Genomic DNA, 27,796 nt, shown 5'->3' on the forward strand with positions numbered 1-27,796 from the left:
TTCTGGCATCATGATGTAGCAATTTTTCAAGTACTAGTCGATGAGTATTTTCCAGATGCTCGATCTTTCAGACATGCCCGATAATTTGGACGCCTTCACGGCACTGCCGCATACCCCATGGAGTCAATGTATAAGAATGTCAGAAATTTCGGACGCAAGAAATCTTGACCGTCTCATTTTCCATACTTTTTGCCATGACGGCGGGTCCGAAACAGCATTAATCGAAGCTACCATCGCCGCCGCCATGTTGATTATCTCGCCGCCTCCAATCGTCGCTCTGGCATGCGGATCCGCAGGTAGCTGTAGCCACCACCATCTTCATTTAAATAATTCACTGCTATAAGCAGTGCCACCAACTCCGGCTCTGTAAACCTCGCTGATGGCTTAAAAGCTCAAAAATCACGGTGCATTGCATAATGCCCGTTTCCGAAAGTCAGCTTCGCCTCAAGAAGAAATGTTATGCGGTGAAGCATACACGAAGTATTGCAGTGAAGCATACCAAGCGAGGGAAGGGAAAATTTCCCGGGACATTGTATGTATGCCTTAATTACAGGCGCGTGTACCCGCCGTCTCCTATCACAGTACGAGCAACGATATGCCTAATAAATATAGTGGCAGGCCTTCAGAGCTATTTTCGACGTGCCTGCGGCGATTTGAGCCCTTAGGGGCAGTAAAAGGCATGCATTCATTCTTTAGAACGTTTTTGCGGGCCCTAGGGAGTCCCAAAAGTTTAATGTTGACTGTATAGCCTACAGCTGCCATCTTGTGAACATCGAAGCTAGCTTCAGTTTAGCTGCATACATGTTAGGCATTTCATGAACACATTGCACACTGTGACACGAGCAAGGCTTGTGTTCTAAATCAAATGCACCATTTTCAAAAAACTGTCATTCATTCGAACTCAACTGTGTAAGGCAAAGTACAAATTACCTTACACTGTTCTGTATGCTATGCAATCAGCTAGATTATTTTGTCACTTAGGGGAATAACATAACAGCGAAACGCTTTGATGTTTTGCAGGGTAATTCTTCTTTGCTTCACATCTACTGTCATTTTTCCAGGACACTTTTCTGAAAGCTTTAATGTGAATGCATGGTGAAGGCTAGTGGAGGGCCGATGGGGGGGTGTTGTCATGGAGGCAATCCTCTCTCCCATGCACAGAGCAATGCGGACCCCACTCATGGTGCACCTCTACCTCATTCCAGATCGTGTTAACCGTAATTGTTGAGGGGGGATCAGCGCTAAGAATTCCACACACAGATAAAGATGGGATGAGCATCGGCATAAAGCTTGGAGGCATTGTTGCTCCCCACCAGGCTTTCGTACGTCAAAGAGCTTCTCATTTCTGGTACTTGACCAAATCCTCAACCATGCTGCACAGAAGAAAAGCATTCCAATAATACTGTGACTTGCTTGTCTAGGAAATGCATAATGAGCACCCCCCCCCTTTTTTTCCCTTGTCTCTTTCATTATGTTAATAAACTTGACAAGAGCTTGCTGTTAGGCTAGTTTGTACACGCTGTTAAGAATGAAAACAGAACAAGAAAGGGGACAAGGAAGACCTACAGAATGCTGATTTGCGCATGGCAAAATATATCAAGGATGGCGGTGATGCGCCAGGGAAGCTAAGAAACTGCTACAACAAACAGGTGGGAGGGCAGGTAGGTGAATGGCCTCGAAGTCCACACAGAAACATAAATATAGGAATGTTAGGGGCCACTGCGCCATTTAACAACCGGTGAATGTCGAAGAGTACGACAGTGACTAACTGAGAAGGGGAGTGGGGTGATGGATACGAGGCAGACACAAGAAAGGCATCAAGAACAAAGTTGGTGGATAACTATGGACATAGGGAGAGTGGCTTGTCACTGCCCAATCGCTAACCAGACGGCCGTGGCCAGTCGCCTAGCTGAGGCTCACCTAACCCATCGTAACACGTGCTGCTTTCTGTGGTGGTGATGGTGAAAACTTTTATTCAACACAAAAGGTGAAGCTCGTGGGCTCCACTAAACTAGGTGTCGTCCTTAGTCCGGGACGTCATTGGTCAAAGCCCCCACTTCAGCCCAATGGACCAGAGCATGTTGTTCCTCTAGTCCGGAGCTGCGGAGCAGGGTTGCCTCCCAGTCTTCTCGAGTGGGATGGGAAATAGGGGATAGCTTCGGATTCTGTTGGCAGGCCCAGATCATGTGATATATATCTGCCAAATCACTGCAGTGCTGGCATTACCCATTGATTTTTGGATCTAAATGTTTAACTTTAGCTAGGTAGAGCAACGTATTAGTTTGGAGGTGCATTCTTCTGTTTTGGATAGGCCTTTCACCAAAGGGGGATACACCCGGCATTGCTCGCAGAAGTAATCTCAGATTGCGCTGAACAGTAGTAGAGGGGTAGGACATTCAGGCTGTTTAGGGCAACAGGGAGGTTCCCAGGGAATGAGTGCACGAGCTGCTGCATGTGCAGCTTCATTACCTCGGAGGCCCTAATGGCCTGGAGTCCAGATTATTCGTTTTGACGCGGGATCTCAGTCCCTGATGCAGAATCTCAGAATTTTGTTGGCTAGCGGAGAGATTTTCCCTACCAAGTAGCTTTCACAGGCCCTTCAGTCTGAGAGTATGCATTTAGATTTTGGGTCTGCAGCCGCCAAGGTGATAGCGACCTCCTTTGCTTGGTTTGGATTCACGGCTCTAAATGAGAGTCCATCCACCTGAGTTCCCTGATGTACAACCGCTGCCGTGTAATATCCCCTGGGCGATGGTCCAGCTACATCAACATAGTAAACCCCAGTATGGGAGCCAAGCTGGCTTTCTTGCGCTTTGGCACGCGCCTGTCTTCTTCCTTCATGTGTTTTTTTCGTCATATTACAAGGGAGTGGGGGCACCCAGTGTTTGGTGCGCCAAAGCTCTGGGATGCGCTGTGTGTGTTCAGGTTCGCAATCATGTTGAATGCACAGGCGGTCCAGCAGGTGACGCCTCGGGGCGGTTTGCATAAGCCGTGTGTATTGATTTGTCAGGTGGGCCTCCCTGAGCTCTTGAATAGAGTTAAGGACCCCCAAGGCAGAGAATTTCTGATTGGAAGTGCTGATGGGCAGGCCTAAGACTTGTTTGGTTACTTTCCTCAGGATTGCATCAGCCCTGTTCTCCTCATGTTTAGTCATTCTTAAATATGGAACTGAGTGAGGAATCCTGCTAGTTAGAAAGGCATGGGCGAGCCGAAGCGCGTCCCTACCACGTAACCCCCCGCATTTGTTTGAGACTCGGCAGATCATACGTCCTACCTGTTCTCCAACTCTGCGTAACTTGTGCAACATAGGTCCATTTTTGGTTCTGCTATGTATGAGGAGGCCCAAGATTCGAATCTCAGAGACCACCCAGATGAAAACAGAGTCAAGTCCAGGGTCAAGTCAAGTCTCGGAGCTACTGGCCCTTATTTAGTGCTAACAACAGATGGCGTAATTTTCACAAAGGCTTCTGAACAGGAAGCAGCTTGCTTTTGACCTGCCTCATTACTTCCCGAGTGTGATCAAATAAGAATATGCGTCATGTGACGACTAAAATTCCATGATTGCAAGTTACTTCCAAACATCTCTTCAAACAAGTCGGACAGCAGGTCACCAAAAGTCAGTGAAACTTGCATCATATGATACTATCGAGGTTCTAGCTCAAAGTTTTTTTCATGTATTTTTAAATCTAGAATAATATAGCAAGCCCCCTATGCTGAAAGCACGAGTGATTGATAGGCAACTTGCAAAGTAGCACCCGCCCTCTTCCATACGTAGCCATGGCCATACGACTCACTAGAAGATCTGGCTGGAAGACAATGGTTATCTCCACTGTTACCGGGGCTGCAAAAAGTCTGGCCTGCAAACATGAAAACACATGATAGTGTGCTGTCTTGCTTGGCCCCATCTTTAGTGCTGTTCGTTTTTCCAAGTCATGTACCAGCTAGGTCATCGACACACATCATATAATGTATCAATTTGCAAAAGAAATTTTAGTTTCTGTTAATATCATCATGCTTAAAAATAGCATAAAGGTGATAGCATAATTTGATGTGAAGTGGCTGCACACCTTAGCAATGAGAAACATTTGTGAGAAGTTAAGCAAAGTGTTGTTTCGGCAATGCAAAATCATGCGGCTAGGAGTTTGTGTGGTGTACAACATCCACACACACACACACACACACGTGCGTATGTGTGTGTGTGTACACAGAGGGAGAGGGAGAAAGGTGGTAGCTGTGGGTGTTAATATCACTAATTATCAGCCAAAACCAACATCGTCCTCTGTTCAGTAAGTAGCAAATCACCTCCAGAAGTCTTGTGGCACATTATATTACCATCCCCTCACCCTTAGCTTCAGGATAAGCACACATATGCTCTCATTACCATGCAAAATGACACAACAGTTGTAAGAGGCTGAACAACTGAATTCGAGCACTTGCATATGCTTTTTTTTGGAAGGCAGCAACGACCTCCTGGCACAAATTATTTTAATTTTGCCAAAATGCAGCAGGATGTAGCATCCAGCGCAATTGACACAGAAATCACACCAGTGAACATGGTCTGCAATATACATCCACAATTAAATTAAGTAGCAAGATTTAACGTCCCGAAACTGTACAATGAGTTACGAGGGACGGCATAGTGGAGAGCTCTGGATTAATTTTGACCACCTTGCGTTCTTGAATGTGCACCCAAAGCATGGTACACAAGTGTTGTTGCAGCACCATGCCACAGCAAATGAGCCACCACGGTGGTATATATATAAATCAAGTTTTACTCACCCTTTTCCCGTTCCATGGCTGTGTGCATACCGCCACTGCCACTGTTTGGCAAGTTGTTCGCACTCAACCCTGTAGGCAGAAAAAGAGATTTATTCCAAACCCCAACTCTCACCTGTTAACATGCCCCATATGGCCAGCACACCAAGCTGAAGGATGCTGCATATAGACAAGCTGTACGAGTGCAAAAAAAAGGGGGGCAATGACAGCGTAGTTCAGTAGCATGTAGTTCAGTTGTAAGCAAAGAGTGGATGCACACATTCCTTTGTTATCCATGTTTCAATTGATGCACACCAGCATGAAAATTTTGAAAACATGCCCCAAATATTAAGGGGGGAGATTGCCCTTTGGAGCCAGAAATTGGCCTAAATATCTTTCCGCCTTGGCTCCAGGTTGGTGCAGAATACTTATTTTTGCTTGATTGGACCCCTGAGCCATCCTCGATTGATTTGGCCATAGCCTGTCACTATGAACATATCATGAAATGTTTTTTTTTCTCTCATTTTCTCAAAACCACATTTTTGATAGTGTCACAGTTCTGGAGTGATGATATCTGGCTCTACTCATTCTATTGCAATAATTATTTTTTCTTTATGTCAGAAAGACAGACAATTAGAGAGTGCAGTAGGCCTATAATATGAACAAATAATATTACAGAAATTTTCAAAAAGTAATAATTTGTCTGGGTGTTACTATGGGGTCTGCTGTTTCTCACTTTTCATTCTTTCCAGATCTTTATGTGAATCTTTATTACACCATGTATAGTTTAGTAAATAGCTCAGTTCGAATGTGCAAAAACTGATTGTATTTTTTATTTCTAAAACATTACTTGCTCTGAAAAAAAAAACAATGTATATCTTATATTAACATAATGAAATGCACAAATTCAGCAAGTTTCATCAGTCTACCAAAAAATAAAAATTAATTTTGAAGTGCAGGGTTATTGCTTGCCTTTAGGCAAAATAGAGCACATTCTAATTCATTGCAATTACACTATATTCCGTTCCATACATAGCAGTCAACGCTGTAGAAGCTACACAACAAGTTCGGTCAAGGAAAGTTGTCACTCCGCCCGTTCCGTCTATGCTTCGTACATGCTTTGCTTTGTGCCAACAGCGTTCGTTCGTGCAAGCATGCGCATGACGCTCCCGGCGGCGGGTTGCAAATAAAAAACACGAACAAGAAAAATTTTAGATGATCTAAAACAACATATTAGCAGCCATATACTACAGTGTGTTTGTGTCTAAGGATTCAAATTTGTTTCATTCAATCCTGAGCCTATATATAAACAGTCGGCCACAGTTGTAGTAAAAAAAGCATCTAAATATATTTAAGTGCAAACAAAGCCATTGTAAAAAGTCTCTCTAGCCTCCACAGTGTTGACTGCTATGTATGGAATGGAGTATAGCTACACCAACAAGCCCATCATGCACATTACATTACGAAAATGGACATTTGCCCGTCTCCTCTTCCCACACCAATGGCAACAACTGTGCTGCTGAACCTTCACAATGCCACATTCTACAATTGTGCATTGTAATTACAGTGGAATGCTGATAACACAATCTTTAGATAACTATGCAGGAACATTGTATAATGTATAATTATAGCATAGCCCAGATATATCAAGCCCATAAGGCCTCACAAAGTAGTTCTACACCTTCATAATTCAATATAGAAGAATATACCAAAATATGCCAACAAAAGCGTTGAGTAATTTATATTGCTAAAGCATGACCACTTCCAGTGGGTATCACAGCTGTCTTAAACTTGTAGAAACACTCAGCCACAAGAATGCGCTGCTACAATTTTTGAGATAACGCCACATACTGTAATCGCAGAGGCTATATCTCTTAAAATATTGGTCTTCAATCAAGTGCTTCAAATTAGTATTACAAAATACATTACGGAGTTTTAAAAAAAATTTTCCTTGCCATATTCCTCTGCTGTGGCACGTGCCTTTGACCTTTTGTGCACATTATATATTGTGATGATGGATCGCTTTTATTTACAAGATGAAGAATGCAAAGGTATCGCTCAGCGAAAGCAGTTCACAGTGCTGCATGCGAGCCAACCTAGTTTTCTTCTTCTCTTCATCCAAACTACACTCGCATGTTTCACTTTCCCATTTGCAGACGATGCCCGCTGGGCGAGTCATTCAGAAGATAGACTGTAGAATGTCTTAAGGTGCGCGACACGTGTCAGCTGTGTCTTTCTATAGTGGCAACCATTGGTTGTGACACTGGAGATTACATACGTAATGCCACTGAGGCGTCAACAATGACGAATGGACTGGAGTAGCGGGCCAAGTACTTCCGACACAGACCACGTTTGCGGACCGGTGTTCACAACCACACAAGGTCACCTATAGTACAAGACACAGATTGATGGTGGGCATCGTAATAAATCTTTGAACGCTGTTGAGATGCCAGAGTTTGGAGGCGCGCGATGCTACGGGTTTCTTCTGCTCGGCAGCCCAAATTCCCATGTCTAGCGTAAAAGGAAGAATCGTGTTGAGACAGCTGTGAGGAGAGCAAATGCAGAGCAGATAAAATAGAGGGTACCCTGTGGTCTCGTGCTTCACGGTGTTTGAAGTGCAAGTGATATAACATAGTACTTCGTCCCAGTTTTTGTGCTTGGAATCAACCTAAATGGATGGCATGTTCGCAAGAGTCTTGTTCGTGCGCTCTACGAGGCCATTGGTCTGCGGGTGATATGAGGTGGACTGGCAGAACTGGCAGGCAGACAGACGTAGTATCGTCTCCACAACGTCGGCGATGAACTGACGCCCCAGGTCACTGATGATGACTCGTGTAGGGCCATAAAGCAGAATTATTAATCAAAGCATCAGCTGCGATACGTGGAAAGCCATTGCAGCAGGTATTGCCGCAGTTTCTACGCAATGCATCACATGGTCGACACAAGACGACTACTCATCGATTGGCTTTGTTTGATTGCGAAAACGGGCCAAGGAGATCGACACCAACAGCCTCGAAGGGAGAGTTAAGAGGCGGTAGAGGATAAAGAAGTCTGGCCGGCGTAGTCGTGGAACGCTTGTAACATTGCCATTGTTCGCAACAAGCGAGATATTTTTCCTTGTTGTGTCACATTTTGGACCAGTAGAACCTTTGCTGGATGCGGTAAAACGTTCAGGCAAAGCCCATGTGGCCACAGGTTGCGTTATCGTGCGTGAAGCGAAGAACGTGGTAACGTATTTAGACAAAGCCCATGTGGCCGCAGGTTGCGTCATCGTGCGTGAAGCGAAGAATGTGGCAACGTAGAGTGCGTGGAACGACAAGAAGCAGGCGGGATCCTTGGCCTGAATAATTTTACAAGTAGAAGATGTCGTCGTGGGCCACAAAACAGCTTGGGCTGGCGTGCTCATTCGCAGAAGCGAACAGAGGATCTAAGCCACAGTCGTCATGTTGTACTTTCTGGAATGTCGCGAAATCGGGGAACGGGGAGTCAATATCGTCGATATACTAATCGAAGGTGTCAGCATCACACTCAGTCATAGGTAGAGGTAAGCGTGATAGGCAGTCAGCGTTTGCGTGGCGGTTACCGCTTTTGTAGCGTACTACAGTCAGACTCTTGTAAGTGCAAGGCCCATCGCGCAATTCGGCCAGAGGGGTCACATGAGCCCACCAACCAACAAACGGAATGATGGTCAGTGATGATTGAGAAACGACGGCCGTAGACGTATGAGTGAAGCTTGTGAATGGCGAAAATGACTGCCAGGCACTCCTGTTCCATCACTGTAATTGCGCTCTGCCTTATTCAATGAACGGCTTGCATAGGCAACCATGTGTTCAGCATTCTCATGGCGTTGGACACGTACTGCGCCGAGGCCGATTCCGCTGGCATCAGTATGAATTTCTGTAGGAGCAGAAGAGTCAAAATGGAGAAGCACCAGCACCGATATCAGCATGAACTTTAGTTGCGTAAATGCAGAGTGACAATCCGGTGTCCAGTGGAAAGGCACATCTTTTTACAAGTCCGTCAGTGGTTGTGCCCTATCAGCAAAATATGAGCATAGACCCAAAAAACTTCATAGGTCCTGGAGAGATTGAGGCTTCTTGAAGTTGCTGACAGTGGCGACTTTCTGCGGATCCGGTCTAACGCCATTTTTTCCACAAGGTGTCCCAGAACCAGTGTTCTATGTTCTCCAAAATGACATTTCTTGGAGTTCAATGTCAGTGCAGCTTTCTCCAGACAGGTTAGAACAAGATAAAGGCGATGGTTATGTTCCTCGAATGTTTGGCCAAAGATCACCACATCGTCCAGGGAACATAAACAGATTTCCCACTTGAGGCCCTGCAAAACTGTGCCCATATATCTTTCAAATATTGCAGGAGCATTACACAAACCGAATGGCATAACATTAAATTCAAGCAAACCATCTGGCGCTACAAAAGCTGCCTTTTCTTTGTCAGTCGGATCTATAGGAATTGGCCAATACCCAGATCGTAGTCTACCAAGGAAAAATAAGATGCTGAATGTAAGCAATCGATAACGTGATCGATACGAGGAAGCGGTAGACATCCCTTCTTAGTTATGGAGTTGTGACGTTGATAGTTAACACAGAACCTCCACAGCCCATCCTTTTTCTTAACCAAGATAAACGGCACAGCCCAGGGACTCTACGTTTCTTGAATAACGCCGGTGGTTAGCATCTCGCTGACTTGCTCTGAAATGACTTTGCGCTATGACGCGGAAACACGCTACGGCTTCTGTCGGAGAGAATACGCAGATCCGGTGTCAATCTTGTGACCGAGTGCATGAGCTCGGTAAAAGAGTTCCGTGCGCCTTCTGTGCAAAATCAAATACTTTAGCGTGTCTGGCCAACAATGTAACTAAGGCTCTGCACTTTTGCAAGGAAACAGACTTGCTAATCAGTTTTAAGTACTCCAATTCTGTAACAGAAACATCAGTAGGGTCAGACTTAGAGCAGTCGCTTAGGGCTCCAATGCAGATGACGCACTCCTTTTCAAATAGGGCAAGGCGCATACCTTCCGGGAGCGTAACTGACTCAGCTGTACGGTTCACCACCCACAACTGTTTTTCCGCCAGTAAGCGATGCAAGGCAGCAAGGCACGAACATGTTTGTCTTCACACTAGGCAAGGGCAACAGCTCAATCACAATGTCAAATGAACCTGTACTCAGGTTGGTTGTCAATGCATTAACTAGCACACTGAAGGCGGACCAAGCCAGCAGAACAGAATTTTTTACTACAACGAGGTGGTTGCTTCAACAGGGAGGCTGTTGGGCAAGAGTGAACAACAGAACTTCACCTGCTCCACAGTCCAGTCGCACGACACTCTTGGAAAAAGTTGATGCCAAGGATAACGTCATGAGTGGAATGAGCAAGTACTGCAAATTCTGCCTTGAACGCCTTGCCAGCGACACAGACACAGTGCATGCACCGACTGGACACAAAGACGCGCTGCTCACTGCCCGAAAGGTAGTAGGTTTGTCCCAATGAAACATAAATTTGCAGCCAAGTCATTCCTTGAAAACTAAACTCATTACAGAAACAGTTACCCTGGTGTCTATCAAAGTCATTGTGAGAACATCATTAACAAGCACATAAACCTTGTTTTGAAGCATCGAAACTGGTGGAGGCATAACTTTGTGCAATGCAGTACATCCAGCAACCTCATCTCCATCAGCCCCGCAGACTAGACTCCTGGTGGCAGAGATCAAAGCCGCAGCCGGGGCTGTGAATATGGTGACCGTCGCTGGCGCATAGTAAGCGGCGTTAGGCTTCACACAGAGGTAGGAGAGTCGCTACAGACATTCTGCCAGTACGCGAGCTGCTGGACAGTTGGATCCGAAGACCAGTAGGCATGATCGGGGTGTTGGCTTTGCTATGTGGATGCTGCAAATCGCTCAGAAAATGTCATATGTGGGCGCCATCGCTTAGGGTAGAACCAGACGATGTTACCATGAACACCGCACTGGTGGCACACGGGGCATTCACGTGGCATGCCAAAAGTTGCAGTATTGTGAGTGTACTCAGCACACTGTTCCCACTCTGGAACAAAAGTAGATGGCCGGCTGTTGTAGCTGCAACTGTCATGGGGCACATAAGGCGGCTCGATGGTAGAGGCCATTGGCAGTGGAGCCCTCAGCCAAGCTTGCGATTGGAGTAGCTGCGCTCGTCGAAACTTGCAGCATTGGTAGTTGTGGATGGCATATCACACTGTGTGTCTCTTACTTGCACAGAAACAGAAGCATGCCGATGTAGTTCCTCACGTACAATGAGACTAATGGTGGAGGAAAGGTCGGCAGGTAGTGAATCATGGAATACATCGACGGTGGCAGCAGTCGTGACGTTAGCCAGAGATCCAAACTTCGAAGTGATGTGACGTATTTTAAGGGCCTCGAAGGTTCGACAGTGATTAATCCCATCAGCCACTGATTCCAGACTCTTCTTTCCTATGAGGAAGTGATAAACATCCTCGGTAATACCTTTAAGAATATGGCTCACCTCGTCTTCTTCTGCCATATGGGCATCCACTGCCTTGCACAACTTCAGAATCTCTTCAATGTACATCCTGCAAGTCTCCCCGGTGACTTGAGCCCTCTGCGACATCTGCTCTGCACGTTTCTTCTTCATTGCCTAGTCTCTAAAGCATTTCTTAATTTCCTCCACAAATAGTTCCAAGGTTGTCAAAGTGCCTTCATGGTTCTCAAACCATACCAATGCAGAGAAATCAACGAAGAACCCTATGTTAGACAACTGGTTAGTGGCATTCCAACCGTTGGATCGGCTCAACCTCTGATAGCAGCTGAGCCACTCATCCACGTCGTCGCCAGATTTTCCTGTGAAGGTGCGTGGCTCCCTGTAGTGGTAAGGCGATGCCCTCACGGATGGTTGCTGGGCATCTCCAATCGAGCTAATTTCTTGAGGCAGTGGTGCCAAGCCCGCAAGTCAACAGCTGCGGCAAAGCTCGCACTTCTGTGCTTCCTCATTGGCAGATGGTGTCCCTCAGATAGCACTAGGTAGTAGCCGACTTACCCCGCACCTTCCACCACAATTGTGACGATGGATCACTTTTATTTGCAAGATGAATAATGCAAAGGTATCGCTCCGCAAAAGCAGTTCCCAGCGCTGCACACAAGCCAGCATAGCTTAGTTCTTCTCTTCACCCAAATTCCGCTCGCATGTTCCAATATTATTGCAATAGATTTGACAATTGACAATTCAGTATAACATACAGCGCTCACAGAAATACAGCCCAATACATACACTAAAAAAAGTTAGTTCACCGGCTTTGCATTCTCTGCCTTCATCAAAAAAGAGGTCAATTGAAAGGAGGAAAATGATGCTTCATATTTTGCAAAATTAAAAAAAAAGCAATGCAATAATTATGGTTGGTATGGCCATCGTGTTGTGTAATTCTCAAAAAAATTTTGAGACTTATTAATCTTCATGCTGCTGCTTGCGAACTAGACCTGCAGCATTGGTTGCCATGGTCTGCAAGTTCAAAGGTAGTCCCCGGAATTTGTGGAAAATACATGCTGACTTCCTGCCTTTTTAGAAATGTATAAATTCATGCAGCAATAAGCCCGTTCATGTATTAAAAAAAAAAGCTCTCAGGTGCTGCTAGCAGTGGATTTTGCATGACCAAGGAAAATGTGATAAGCATTACATTGAAGTAGCAATGTCTATGGCAGCCACATGCCCTGGTCCCTTCCCAAGCCTACATGCCCACATTGTTATTCATTCCACTCACAATTTCATCAAGTTTGTGTAACGGCTTTTTGCTAAATGGTGTGAAGTACCTTCAAATATGTTCTTTTGTGCAGCGAGCTCAACGCATTTTCTTGGTGCAGGACGTGACAAACAAGAGGAGGAGGAACAAACTTTATTCAGCAAAAAAAATTGCAAGGCTTCTTCCTGCTTGCGCCAGCAGGTGGAAGGTCATTAGTACAGGACTCCTGCTGCCTCAGCGGTATCTCGGGCCCACCACACTAGTCTGCGCTGATCATGCGAGTCCAAGCTGAACAGCACGGCCTCCTACAGTTTGTGTAGGGGGTTGGTAATGGGAGGTGTGTTCAGTGTGTAAGGACATTCCCAAGTGGTGGAGATAGTTCTGTTGGCATTCTTTTTCACTGAACATCAGCAAAAGCTGGCTTTGAAAAAACAGCTGGATGCCTCACCTTGTCTTTCCATGGATGTTTAGGTAGGGAATGTTAAACAGAAACAGCCCTTGAGTTTGTTAATTGCGTAAGTGCACGTAAGCCGAGATTTCCAAAGCCATGCAGCATTCAATAGCTGTGCCGTACCTCCCTTTCTTGGCATCAAAACAGACCAGTTGATTTGATGGTTTCCTAAAGTGAGGTTTTATGACAACGCTTCAGAAAATTTCTTCAGTTCACTTGACTTGACGCCAGGCAGATGCTTGAACATCTTATGACATGCAACTATAAGTGGGTGGCAGAAGACTATTGAACTTGAGGCTCGCCATCTGCCATTTTTCAAGGTCTAAATTTGCGCAGACATTCAACATCATGCTCACCATGATGAATGCACAACATGAAATCAACCACATAAGAATGCAAACTACCTCTTCAGGCAACGACTAAAGAACCGCAAGTGCACAAATAATACATCAGCAAGCCCCCCCCCCCTTAAAGAGCAAAAGAGTACAGCTTTCGCAGTAAGTAGACGAGAATTCTGGAAGCACATTATCACTTAAACTGGATGGTCACATACGATGGATAAGAAATGAATAAACTCAAGCAAAAGAGATCCCTACATTGTACCAACCACAGTTCTCCCAACATACCGTGAAACAGTACGCACCTTTTTTTACCTCAGAATTGACATGCGCTTTCATACCAGAATCTGTAAAGGGCTTTGGAGAGTTACCACCATTTCAACGTGCCCTTGCTTTGTGACACAGGTGTAGAGTACGAGGAGGGGGGTGGGGGCTGAAGAGCTCAAGCCCCTCGCCCTCTGAAATTTTTGCTGTGCCCCCCCCCCCCCCCCCCCGGTAAATTAGCAATGGGGCCAGGGAGCATCATGTCTCCTTTTGTACGGCTTTGAACAAATCGACTGAACAGCTACAATTGCCTCAATGTTGAAAGAACAGCACAGCCTTAAATTGCCGCGGCTGCATAGATCTGTCTCACACCAACAGACACCAAGAGTTTTAGATCCAGTTAGCCATCAGAGATTACAACTGGCAATGGCAGCTCTCCGAACGTCTGCTGTTCCAGTCTCTGTGCGGAATCAAATGAACAACCACTTGATAAGTGCAGGTGTTTCTTTCGTCCGCATTCTCTTCTAAGTCCTCGAACCCTTCCCAGACGCCCAAATCAACTCTTTACTCAAAACACTAACTAGGAACTTGCCTTCAAAAATAAGCCCTGCAGAGACTACACATAATCCATGCATATATAAATCAAATGTTTATAGCAAAATGAATGGGACTCTGACCTCCATAATAAACTCCACAGCATTAAACCCATCTTGAGCGAATGGTAGAGTTCCAGACACTGGGAACGGTTCGACAAGGTGGTCTTGTGCCGTTGAGAAATTGGCCACATGCACTTAGCACACAGTTACCTCTTAAGAAAGGGGGACCCATTGGTCTGTGAAGAGTGCTCGGACAGCTTATCATTGACACATTCCGGTGTGTTTTTCCCACAGTCTCTACTAGAAGCCATCATTTCTTGCCTGCGTCTTCTTCGCCACTGTGGCATGGCAGCCTATTACTCAGAAGTTCCGGCGCTTATTCTTCTTCCCCTTCGGATTCTGAGAATACATGTCAATCAGAGCAATTGAAGTTACACTGAAACCTGCCGCCAACTGTCGGAATCGCAACCACCACGGGACAAAAAATCAAGTGCATCATCAACATCCGGAATCAACGTGACCTGTAAAACTGGAGACTCCGCATGCGACTGCTGCATATACCGTGAATGATCGACGTCACTCCTGCTTTGCTCACTGAAAGGTATGCCAACGTTGTCGCTGAAAGCAACCTGTAAGGCTGCTATGGGTAACACCGAACGTTTTCAGCGCGGCCACCAAAGAAAGCGAAAGATTAGAATTTTCTCGAACAAACTCGAAGGCCTGCATGCCTGCGGGCATGTTCCAGAGCACTGCCGAGGCCCTCCTCTACCGGTAACCTTGATGACTGAGCATGCAGACAGACGGTTCAAGGCTCAAGCTCTTTGAAGGAGACAAGGGGAAGAGAGAACAGGGTGTCTACCAAGTTGACATTTCCAAATTCCTTGAGTTGTCCAGGTTTTCCGCGAGTGCCTTTGCGAAATTCCCTGAGTGACACAGAACTTAGTATTATGTCAAGACGGGTTGACACCATGTCACCCGATGCTGTCACTCCCTAGTAAACACTTTAAAAATAAAAAAAACGACTTAATCCAGTTTGAATAGTAAGGAGTACTGTTTATTTTACTCAAAAAGTAAACAGAAGGGCGGAGTTAGTATATAATGCACAGCGAATAAAATACCTCAGAAAAAAAATAGTAAAACCCATTGCAAATTGAGTTGAACATTCTCAAATACTAATAAAAAGGAGATGTGTACAGAAGCAAATCTTTTCGAATATGAGCTATTTCTATTAACTGATAGCAAACTCATTGGTACAGTAAAAACTCGTTAATTCAAAACACGTTAACAGAAATTCGGACAGCTCTATCGGTCCCGGCCAAAGTGCATGTTAGTCTATGGGACCAAACCTTCGTTAATTCGTCAGAATTCGGCTCCGCAACGCTTAATTTCGACAAATGCTGACGGCTGCCGCTGCACGAAAGTGTGGTAAAGCAGCGCTGGCACCACGGGAGTGAAACCAAAACCTGAGAGGCATCGTCATAGTCATCAGTTAGTGGGGGCGATCGCAGCATCAGTGAACATCGGTGTCTTCTTTCTTCACTCCACTGTGCTTTCGAAGGCATTTTCCCTTGTGTTGTCGTGTCGGCATCATCTCTTCTTGGAGAGTTTTCTTTTTTCGTTGTGACTATGTTTTGCATGCGACCACCATCACGCGCTACAGTGATAGCAACGCCGGCAAAGTGGCAGAAGTACAAAGCCAAAAACTTGGCGACTAAGGTAGAAATTTTGCAGGCTTTGAAGAACGGCGAATCGCAACAGCACGTTATGACCAAGTACACTGTGAAGCAGAGCACACTGGGAACGTACATGAAAAATAAACAACGTATTCTTCAAGCCTTCGAAAGCGAGAAGTTTCATGCATCAAGAAAGCGGTTGCTAACCGCAGCTCATTCCCAAGTCGAAGAAGCTTTGCTCCAGTGGGTTACTAACTGTCGCAACGCGCATCTGCCTTTGAGCGGACCTCTCATCATGGCACAAGGTGAGAAGTACGTTGCAATGATAGAGATTAAATCGTTCAGAGCTTCAGAAGGGTGGTCCGCGAGGTTTCAGGAGAGACACAAACTCGTCTTCAGAAATGTGTGCGGTGAAAAGGCCAGCGCTGATGAAAGTGTGACCACCCAGTGGAAAAATGTGAAGCTGCTTGAGCACATCGCTGCATATGAACCAAGTGACATGTTCAATGCAGACGAAACTGCACTACTTTTCAGAGCTCTGCCCAACAAGATGGTGACTTTCAAAGGGAACCTGTGCATTGGTGGCAAGAAGTGCAAGCAAAGGATAACTGTGCTTCTTGCCGCCAATATGAATGGCACAGAGCGATGCCACTTGTTGTCATCAGGAAGGCGCATAAGCCACATTGTTTTAAAAACTTTAAAAGCCTTCCTGTCGAGTAAAGAGCGAACAGGAAGGCTTGGATGACCTCGGACATTTTTCGAGGCTGGCTGCAGCAGTTAGACCAGCACTTCATGTCTAAGGACCGCAAGATAATTATAACTGTTGACAACTGCAGTTCACATAAATGTCGTCGAACTGAAGAGCGTCAAGGTAGTTCTTTTGCTGCCCAACACTACATGTGCCCTTCAGCCGATGGACCAGGGTATTATTCATTATGTGAAGTCGAAGTACCGAAAGCACCTGCTACAGTGAATGATCTTATGCTCAGAAGTTGGAAAGCTGTATGACGTGGACTTACTCGGTGCAGTGCACTTCATTGCCCACGTGTGGAAAAATACACCTCCGCAAGTCATCGCCAACTGTTTTCGGCACAGCGTTTTGTGAGGCCCGAGCATGCGGCACTAGCCGACAAGGTGTCAGCCGAGTCCACCGATGATGACTGCCCGACCTTCGATGCTGTCCTTCCCACAGATGTGACCCTTCAGGACTACATAGCGATTGATAATTGTGTCGCCACGACTGGTCTCCTGACCAAAATTATTAACGATGTCACAGGCGCCCGTGAAGACCATGATTCAGATTAAGAGTCATGCGAGGAGGTGCAGCCGCAACCTCATCGCACCTCCTGAGAATTCACGGAGGCGCTTTTGATATTGGAAGACGTTTGCCTGAGCACTTCCGACAGTTTGCGGACTGTTGGCCACTTGGAAGAGTTAAGAAAAATTGTGATGTCAGCCGGAATCTGCATGAAAAAGCACACGACTATTGCAGAATACTTCAGTATATGAAGGTATGCTTCTCCAACTTGATTTTGATGTTTTTCCTGTTCATTCGTTAATTTGGCATTCGGATAATTTGGAAATTTTTCCCAGTCCCGTTAGTCCGAGTTAAAAAGCTTTTACTGTATGAGGCCTGATTCTCTCAAGATTTGGTAGGTCAACCTCAACTGTCCTGACATACTCTCAGCTCGCGCACAACACCTCACTGTTGCATTTCACTGCTTTAAAGAGTTTATTTTGGTTTGGATGAGGAACACCTGCATCTCGGCATCAGCAACACTTTGCTTCTTGAGCTCAAGCTCCTTCAAAGAAGCGGCGGCACGCTCCCTTTCCCATTCACTCCTCAATGCATAAGTCGTTTCTTCTCATCCACCTTCTGCCGCGCGTTCACCCCATGGACCATTTGAAGCATGCTTTTGGTCGGATGCACAGTCAACGTCCGATTTTTCGGACTCCCTGTGGGCCGCAAAAACGCCCAAAAAATCGGGCAGTTAAAAAAAATGAATGCATGTCTTTTACTGCCCTTAAAGGCTCAAATCGCCACACGCACGTCAGAAAAAGCTCTGAAGGTCTGCCAGTACACGTATTAGGCATATAGGTGGTCGTACTATGACAGGGGATGGCGGGTGCATGCGTGTATAATTAAGGAATACATACTGTGTCCAGTGACAATTGACCCTTCCCACACTTGTTATGCTTCACAGCAATAACTTTGCGTATGCTTAACCGCGTAACACTGCCGTATTGAGGCAAAACTGACTTCCAAGACCAACATTATGCAACGCACCATTCTTCCCGAGCTTCGAAGCCAATCGCGAGGACCACAAAGGCGGAGTCGGTGCCATTGCTGACAGTGGCGAATTCTTTCAATGAAAAACACGGCACAGAACGGCAAGAAGCTTACTAGTGAACGTCGAAGCGGCTAGGCCTAGAGTTGCTGCAGTTGTGGCTACGGTTGCCAGCGGATCTGCGTACGAAAGGGCCAGTTCGAGCTAAGCGGTATGGTAATCAAAATGGCAGCTGGTGGTGGCTTTGATTAATGCTGTTTGGGACCTGCGTTCACGGCAAAAGGTCTAGAAAATTGGATGGCAAAGGGTTCTCACGTCCGAGAGAGAGAGAGAAAGCAAGGACAGGAAAGGTAGGGAGGTCAACCAGAAGAGCATCCGGTTTGCTACCCTACACTGGGGGTGGGGGAAAGGGGAATAGAAAGAAGAAATTTCAGACGTTCTAATACAGTGACTCTATAGGGTATGTGGTAGCGCTGCAATGCGGTCTGAATTATCGGGCGTTCAGAAAGTCGGTAGTTGACGGTACACTGGCAACTCCTCCAGTGGACGACACAACGTCAAAGAGGATTTGTTATGATTCATCTCTGTTATTCGAACCAGCATTACCGTGACTTTCGTTCCCTTTCAACAAAATTACTGCTCATTTTCCCCGATAGAAGCACAAATGCTCTGTATAATGGACAGTATCCACTTTGCAACTTTATGCTATCGCTAGTAGTGTATGTTTGCTTTTGCTCTACTTTCCACTTGTGCCCACTCCTGCCTTGGCTGCTAATGGGCAGCCGGCAGTATTTGATAAATGAATAAAAATATTCCCTGAGTTTTCCCTGAGTATTTCTAGACTATTCAAAATCCCCGAGAATTCCCGGCTTTTTCGGTCTTCCCGGTTGGTAGACAACCTGGACAATATATGTTGGCGCTCGACAGCAAGAGTACCAACAAAGATGATGACAATAACTTGAAAGAGCTAATCAAAACACCTGTAAATTCCCAAGAATGGCATGGCAGTGGAGCCGCAAGAACTCTGTTTGTTTCAAGAAAGTCTACGAATGGACTCTGATGTTGCCCTTTGTACTGCACTGCGCTTCAAGGTTTTTCACACAAAAGTGAGCTTCTGAAGTGAAAAGGAGCGTAACACGATGTTAAATAACTGCTATTATTTGTTGCATATCAAAATTTTGCAAGAAAAGCCTTTTCTAGTATAAAACAAAATTTGGAAAAAGAATCCTCAAGGAGTAAACAATTCTCTGTTAAAGGGCTAAGTAATTACAGTAAAACCTTGTTGATAAGTTCCTGTTTGTTACGTTCCCCCGCCTCTTATGCTCTGAAACATCAGTCCCATTCGTGTATCTGGCCCGCAAAAAAGTTCTCCTGGATCATGCATTCTTTTTCAGTGGTCCCTCAAGAAACAACACCAAGGTGCTATTGTATTTCTTATACTGATTATACCAGCTCATTTCTAAAAACACCTCCCATTTGACCAGGCTGTACATCATATCTATGCAAAGTTTCAGCTTACTACCCCGATTCATCTGTCTGCAGAAAGTATTTGAAATCATGAGCAATTTGTGGAGGCTCTGTGGTGTGCACAGGGCGGACAAAGATGCCACAGATATGGTGTGAAACTCATATTAACTCTAATGCACTAAACATGTTTCTCTTTGGTGCCTGCAGTTGTACCATATACTGCAATATGCAACAACTAAATACCTCTTGTGCAACTATTTTGCTCTCTACAAACTGAATTTGAACATATACATTGGTGGTATAGGCCCATTACTTTCACACATATAGCTCCCAATGGCAGCATCTGTTAAAATTATGTATAGCCATAAAAATGAGCTAAGGAATTTTTAGACAGCAAAGTTAGAACTGCCTATGCCTGTTAAATAAAGAACTCTAGAGCTTGAAAAATTAAAAGGCCTTAACTGTACAACTATCACATTTTTTTTCTAAGGAACCCTCCTTCTGTTTTTTATACCTATGACAACAATGAAAATGGGGAGCTATGCGTAAATCTAAAGCAGCTCTAACAATATTACAAAGTTGCCACAAAAAAATATATTTTATACAGAAGCTAAAACTAGAAAAAGTGGTCCATGGTCCTTTACAGTCGCTCAACCTGAAATGAATTCTCCACACATTCACTTAAGCAGCTGTACCAGCTTCTACAAGTATGCTACAACTGTTTTTAGTTTCGTTAGAGCTGCCTGTGATGCAGCACTTTACATAAGATTGTATATACATTGGCTTCAAATCTGTATTTTTTGCTCATACCAGATGGTTCAATAACTTGAATCAAAATCTTTTAATGAAATGGTGCACTGTAAATGAATATGGCTAATGGCATACCGTTTCCAGTCATCACGAGTTATGATATTTTTGTAGTGCGCATAATTAACCAATTAACTTCAATTATGCCAAATTTTAAATATTTCAACTTTGTTATAACAGAGCCATCAAATTCACTTCCACTACTCCACCTAATATGTCTGCAACATGAAAGGATTACTAAGACCAATGTCAGAAGATCGGCTTTGATTATTCAAAGTAGACATTCAAAATACATAACACTTACAAAAATGCTTGAAACACCCAAGAAATTGTTTTAAGTTTTGCACATATGTATAGTGCACACGCATCTTTCAGAACGCTACATTTCTTTGTAATGACTGCTGGCTCAATACATGAATTTAGGTTTTTGATAGAAGAATCTAGCAGATAATTGTATTTCCTCTTCCAAATATTTCATCAATAAATGACAGTCAACATCACTACAGAGAGGCAAGAGAGGTTATGCTTAAAACATCAATGTAAAGAGGTTGACCACTGAGGTAAATGGCAGTGGACTACAATAATTTCATAGGCCAGGTAAGTCGCAAGTTTGTTAAGTGAAAGGAAAAGGAAATAAAAGAAATATCTACCTCGGTCAGAGTCAATGGCAGGGTGCAGTGTTCTAATGTCGCTACTCCCCATGGGGCTGCAGCCAATACCTGGAAAAGTGTACAACACAAAGTTTCATTACTGCACAAGAAATTAATTCCAAAGCTACAAAAATGTCAACAGATTTACCAAGTGCAGTCGTCGGGTTGGCATGCTGATTTGTCTGGTGGATCCCTCTCACATCTCCAGGAGACATGCTACTGCAACTCATCCCTGTTAGAAAATTAACATGAAACCAGACTTAGAAACATGTAAAACTCAGCCTGCCAAATTGGGCCAAATGCTTGCTCCCAACTTCAGCGAAGACAAGCAAATTATTAAAATTAACCTCTCTTCAATATTGTATCTATACTACCCATAAATTCAGCAGTACATGAGCCAAATGCTGTACTGCTTCTTGTGCAGCTTTACAGCTAGAACATTAGTCGGTAAACAAATAACATGAAAAGCAAAAAAAAATGCATGACCTTTTGTTGTGTGCGAGCAGAGTTTTAGCAATGCACAGCATGTGGATACTCCCAGCCAAAGAATTTCACCAATGTGTTCATAAATTTTGTACAAAGGTGATGTATTACCAACTTTGCGAATAAAACTGAGCTAGAGAGAAGGAAGAAATTAAGTTTTACTACTGAACAATTAGGCTTGATCTCACCTGTATTCACTACTACACAGAGGCTGTTGAGATGCGTCACTCTAACCGGACACCTCACACAAGATAAAATGAAGCCATGCAGCAGCACAGCTGGGTCACGCCATCCAAAGATCGAAACTCTAGAGCACAGATATGCAGACCTTTCACAGAAGAGCAGCAGATAGAGAGTTTGGATAACTGCTTATCAGTTTTTATGAACAACCCCGATGCCTGTTCCACTCAACAAAAGGAAGCCAGCTAAGCAACTTCTGATAACAATGGCCTCCCCAAAGATGCAAAATACATGGTGGCAACCAGAACGCAGAGACTAGTAGAGGCGTTGGCAGACATAAGATATGATAATCAGATAGCGAAGGCTGCAACAAAAGCTTCAAGAGCATGCATAATCTATGAAGGGGATGTCTTGCTGCACGAGTGCAGCAGGAATGTGCACACAAGGAACGTAATGCCAGCTAAAGGGGATCATGAAGAATATTGGCACTGAATGTAATTCACTATGTCAAACATACAAGCATAAAATGTGTGGATATTAAATCTATACTGCTTTATTATTGCTGCCACTACTCAGACTCAAATTTCCTCATTTTTATAAGATGCATACAGCACTGAAGCAAGGAACAAAAAATGCAGCCTGTCTTATGTCACACAGAGACACTGAAATTCGTCTCAAGTGCAGAGCATACTAGTCTTGCAGAGAGTCCTGGAGTTGAGCTCAGTTAGCAAATCCCCCAAAACATGAGAGAAAAAGAAGAAAAATTTGAAAGTGACAATGCAAATAAGGTACTAAAGAAATTTTTAAATGCTCAGCCCCATGTGGAAGTGCTCACATTCACAAGCTATACTTGTATGGCAAGTAAAGCAGAAAAGTATAAAACACTGCCTACTTATGTACTTCCCTGCTCAGAACTACTAAGCTTATGACACTCGCATAAAACAAGTGGCAGGGATTAAAAGAACCAAAAGGAGCTGCAGCCATTTTAAAGAAGAAATAAATTGTGCAGATCCCACGCACACTGGGAATCAACGTTATGCGAAGCATTTTGCAGGTACCTGGCTATTTAGCATTATTTGGAGTTTGGGAAAGCGATACCAGGTGAACCAGCATGTTTGTGTAAATTGAGTAATTGTGTGCACAGGTCGGCAAGCATATGTGTGTGTGATGACAGAAGCACGAAGTCAACCACATTGAAGATGATCGTATGATGGCAACAGCATGGTTTATACGCTGGCCAATCAACACACGCTTACGACAAGGCGATTGTGCACTTCTACACAGAGATCGGATGAGCATAAGCTAGAAAAGCATGAATTGTAATGTCATCAGCAACCATGTCTTACAAAATTGTACGTACCTATGGCTATGTCATGTGGTGTCAGTTAAAAATGACAATGGCATTTAGTAATCCAACCAAGAAATGTTAAAACATGATTAACTTGGGTAATCATGAAGTCTGTACAATGTCGCACACTTTATACATAGCGTTAGCTGCTACCTGGAAAGCATTGGGAAGGTGGAGGAGGAAAAACATTTATTGAAAAAAGAAAGGACAAGCAGGTGTTTTTTCTGCATAGGGGAAAGTGGGCCAGTTTCACAGATTCTGGAGTCTAACACGCCACCTCAAAGTGCGAGTCGTCAAGAGGAAAAAAGACAAGAAAGTAGCACAGGATGCACGTGCCCAGCATTTAAAAGAGCTAGCTGGCTTTGAAACACGAGAAGTATGCATGAGACCGTGGCCTAATGGTTAAAGCACCATGCTGCTATGCTCAATGGTAGAGGTTTGATCCAGCATCACTCACACATTACTTTCTTTTTATTAATAAAACACTACAAAAACAAAATGTTAAATTTATGTTTTGAAACCAATGACTACATGCAATGTGAGATATAAAATAAGCTTAATCAATAAGTACCAAAGGAGTGTTCAAACTTGGGTAAGGCAAAAAGGTGATACATCAAAGATTTATGTATAGATAGCCTGTACTGATTTAGCGAATGCAGCCACACTGGATAATCATTAGCACCGGCAAAACAGCAACACCTGAATCCAATCCACTCACTTTTAGCAGTACAGATGCATTGCAAAACCTACAAGGTAGCTTTCCTGCACAGCAAAATTTCATTCACAATAGTGAATGAAATTCAATTTCAATGAAAGCATATTCGCTGGCATTCACATTTCATCCACATTTTACAACCAGCATGATCAGCATTTTACAGACAGCCACATATTGTACGCAATTATCAGTTCCTGAGCATTATTTAGACAGGTGCTCTTGAATGACAATGACTAGTCAATCATGCAGTTTGGCTGCTTGAAAGTGTGTGATATTAATCAATCACGGGACATCTAATGATGCATATTTGCTATGCATTTATTACCCATGTGACTGGCAGCACTTGATGGGTGCAGACCTCTCACGTCGCTCCCATCCATGCTGCTACAGCTCATTCCTGGATGGAAAATCAATAATAATTTAAGTATTCAAGATATTACCGCACAGATCTTATCCAAAAACATGGTTTTAAAAGTCATGAAGTTAAGTAAGACAGTGCTAGAATTCGTGCATGTAAGTACATGTCGAGAGACAGCACTGATGGAAGCAGAAAACACTGTGATATACGTATGTCGGTCAAACACCCCACATGCAGCACTTTGACAATGTACCACTTCCGTCAAACAAAACTAGAAAGTCTGCCAACGCCAGTGTCACTGAAGCTATCACGTCGAATACGCAGCCACACATCTAAAACTGCTAAGGTTTTTGTCATTGATTCACTTTACTGCTGTTTATAAACATCACACACTACTGTGATCCGACTTTGGAAAAACAGCACACTGTTAGCACTTAGCTAGAGGAGCTGCAGCAACCTGGAAACAATTAGGACACGAAATACTTGTTCACTTAGCATGCAAGTGTCCATAATTACGAAAAATGTGGCGAGCTCAGTGTATAAAATCAGGAGGCAGAATACACATTTGCGCCGGGGTGCACTCACCTTGATGCATTCCCAAAACCAAGTTTGTGTCCATCTCTGCAGGTGTTGGAACAGTAACAATTATTTTACTCAGAGCTCTTTTCATCAAGGAAAATGCAGTGCCCTAGCGTCACGTTGACAGAGGAGCACAGATGAACATCGAAGCACATCCAAAAATTGAGCGCGAATTTCACAACTATATATGCTTCCCGCCTCCATTACAAACTATTATTCCACTGTTTTACGCACTACTCATTTGAAGCGACAGTTCGCGCGTTCATCTCCACCCGTGGTTCTCGTTTGAAGTTTTTCCGCGCTGCCGCCGAACAATAAAAAATCTCCGCGCGACTAGCAACATCACTTTCGATGTTCTTTAATCAATCCAAACGCATTTCAGAAGACGGCACGCCAAATTTAACAACGGAACCAAAGTGGAGTGCAAAACACGCGGTCATGTAAAAGCTAAAGGTTTGAAAGAAGCGTTTAAAAACAGTTCATAATGTCACTGAAGTCCTTTTATAAGAAACATCGTTATTGCGGACGCCATGTTTTCATCTTTGTGCGAAAGATCCAAAGAGGTTTTCCACCCTGTGAAATGCGTTCTTTACGTACTTCAGTTTGGAAACAAAACGCACCGCATCATCTTTTATTTTTTCCTTTTTAATGCTTTCGTGTGCGCACGAACACGTCGTTTGCAATAGACGCTCGAGGCGGTCGGGAAAATAATAGGCGAAGATAAAAAACACGGGCGAAGGGGTTCGTTTACTGTGAAACGCTTACCTGGTTCAGTTTTCGTGGAAGGGATGCTCGACGTAGGCCGCGCTAGCAAATGTTACCTGCCTATCAGCACACCATTATCTAGTCAAGGGATACCCATTCTATGGGCAAAGACGCGTAAAAAGCGAACATCAAACGCTCGCGTTAAAACGTCAAAACACTCCATTTGTTTATGCCAGCGTTGCCAGTAATTGAATGCGACTTTCCGCTATATGTGGCCATCTTGCTTTTGCGGATTTTATATTAACACGTGCGTCCGAGCAGAATGACATGCAGTCGTGCACCAAACATCAAATTAGCTGCATGAAAAGAGCCTTCATTAGTAGGTTTTGTGGTCCGAACTTGCGTATACGTACATTTGAACTGGCTAACTTAACTTTCGTTCATTGAGATGATCTTATTATACAAGCACATCCACAGTACGGCGGCATATCGATGTTTATCGCTGTGACCGTCAAGGGGCACACGGGGTTTGAGCTCTTATTGCTTGCTGACATGAATTATCCTGTACACCAATTATTATTTCTTCCAACCTAGAAATACTATGCCTTCTTACTCGCTCTTCCCCTCGATATGTCATTCTAGGCGTGTGCTACAGGCCACCTGCCAGTAATCCAAACTTCTCACCAGAACTTAACAGTACTTTATGCCAGATTACAGCAAGCCATCCTAACACTCATATACTTCTGTTCGGTGACTCCAACTTCTCCATTGTTGATTAGAATAACCTGACTTCTGCAATAAACAACGCAGAGGCGAAGGACTTTGTCGACATCTGTTTGAATTTTAACTTATCACAGCTTATCTCAGAGCCAACACGCGTAACGCGCGACTGCGCAAACATTTTGGACCTTATACTTACTGACCATCCAGAGACCTTATCATCGGTTACCTACCTTCGTCCTATCAGCGACCACAGTCTAATTCATGCCACATTTGACTTTGCCCCACTACCGCGTGTTTTTTTTCCAGCAAAACTATCAACCTATATGACAAACCAAACTTCGAAGCTATAAATGAAAAATTGTGCACTTTTTTTCCAGTCTTTGAAACCTCATTCAATGAACGATCTGTACAAGACAACTAGGAACTGTTTAAAAAAAAGAACTGTTTAAAGCGCCCGTGGTGTTGTCGTCTTTCTTGTGTGTGTTGTGTTTTTTGGCGCAAAATCTTTCCAGTATGCAAGAACACCAACTAGCCCAGCAGTTAACTCTTCTAATGTTTAAAAATAAAATGAATTAACTAGCAAACAAGTATAATCCGAAAGTAACATTCCGTGCAAATCATAAGAACCCCTGGTTTAATAACAATGTAAAGATGTTGGAAAATAAGAAGAAGAGACTTTTTCGTAATGCCAAGCAGAAACCAAGCCCAACTTCAGGGGATAAATACTAGGCCGCTGAGAGAGAATACTTACATGCTGTCCGCAATGCCAAATGGTCCTTTTACAATAATGACTTACCTGAAATGTTAACAGACCACCCCAAGAAATTTTGGAAAGTTATCAACCCAGGCAACACATGCACTATAACTCTTGTTAATGATACGGGGGAAATCATGCCGGAAATTGAGTGCGCACTCATATTTAACAATGCATTTTCGTCAGTATTTTCTAATGATAATAACATTCCATTGTCTAATGTCCCCTGCAACATAGCTTCTAGCATGCCGAGCGTGGTCTTTTATCCTGATATGGTGTCTTGTGCATAATTGAAAACCTTAAACTTTCATCCTCAACAGGTATAGATGGTATAAACTCTAAACTGCTAAAGAATAAAAAATATATTTCATCATTTTTGTGTCTTATTTTCTCGCAGTCACTTTCTACAGGTTCCATGCCTCCTGACTGGAAGGTGGGTAAGGTCGTTCCCATCTACAAGTCTGGTAATAAGCACATGCTGTGCAAAATCATGGAACATGTCATCTACTCCTTGATCATGAATCATTTGGACACCAATCAATTTTTTCATTCGGCACAGCATGGGTTCTGTAAGGGTTTCTCTACCGAAACGCAACTGGCTTTGTTTCTGCACGACCCCCCTTGCATGTAAACCTTGACTCTAACCAACAAACTGATGCTATTTTTCTGGACTGTCAAAAGGCCTTTGAAGAAGTTTCTCACCACCACTTAGTACTATGTAAAACTTTCTTCTTTGAACTTACACAGTGATATGCTCAAATGGCTCGAAGCATTCCTTACTGATTGCTACTAATTCGCTTCTATAAATGACAAATAATCCACTCTTCTCTCTGTAACTTCTGGCGTCCCTCAGGGATCAGTTCTCGGTCCTATTCTCTTTTTAATTTATATTAATGATTTACCCCTAGATGTATCTTGCAAG

The 27,796-nt window shown here is 43.9% G+C and overlaps 1 protein-coding gene across 5 annotated transcripts in view; it reads right to left on the bottom strand.

Moving 5' to 3' along the window:
• Positions 1-26,395, bottom strand: part of LOC135900060 (tigger transposable element-derived protein 3-like) — a 42,764-nt gene extending 16,369 nt beyond the window's left edge. Inside the window, exons 1-7 of one of the 5 annotated variants that reach the window (XM_065429496.1) lie at positions 26,351-26,395; positions 24,699-24,734; positions 24,081-24,152; positions 21,178-21,261; positions 21,030-21,098; positions 4,780-4,848; positions 3,795-3,857 (exon numbers count right to left, since the gene is read on the bottom strand). In XM_065429496.1, coding sequence (XP_065285568.1) covers positions 3,795-3,857; positions 4,780-4,848; positions 21,030-21,098; positions 21,178-21,261; positions 24,081-24,152; positions 24,699-24,732 — 391 coding nt within the window. In that variant the 5' untranslated portion in view covers positions 24,733-24,734; positions 26,351-26,395. Of the gene's footprint in view, positions 1-3,794; positions 3,858-4,779; positions 4,849-21,029; positions 21,099-21,177; positions 21,262-24,080; positions 24,153-24,698; positions 24,735-25,457; positions 26,246-26,316 lie in introns of those variants that run through there. The other 4 variants (XM_065429494.1, XM_065429495.1, XM_065429498.1 and 1 more) reach the window with 4 other exon arrangements.
• Between the last annotated feature and the right edge of the window lie 1,401 nt (positions 26,396-27,796).

The sequence above is a fragment of the Dermacentor albipictus genome, chromosome 1 (genome assembly GCF_038994185.2).
Source record: "Dermacentor albipictus isolate Rhodes 1998 colony chromosome 1, USDA_Dalb.pri_finalv2, whole genome shotgun sequence".
Classification (NCBI taxonomy): domain Eukaryota; kingdom Metazoa; phylum Arthropoda; class Arachnida; order Ixodida; family Ixodidae; genus Dermacentor; species Dermacentor albipictus.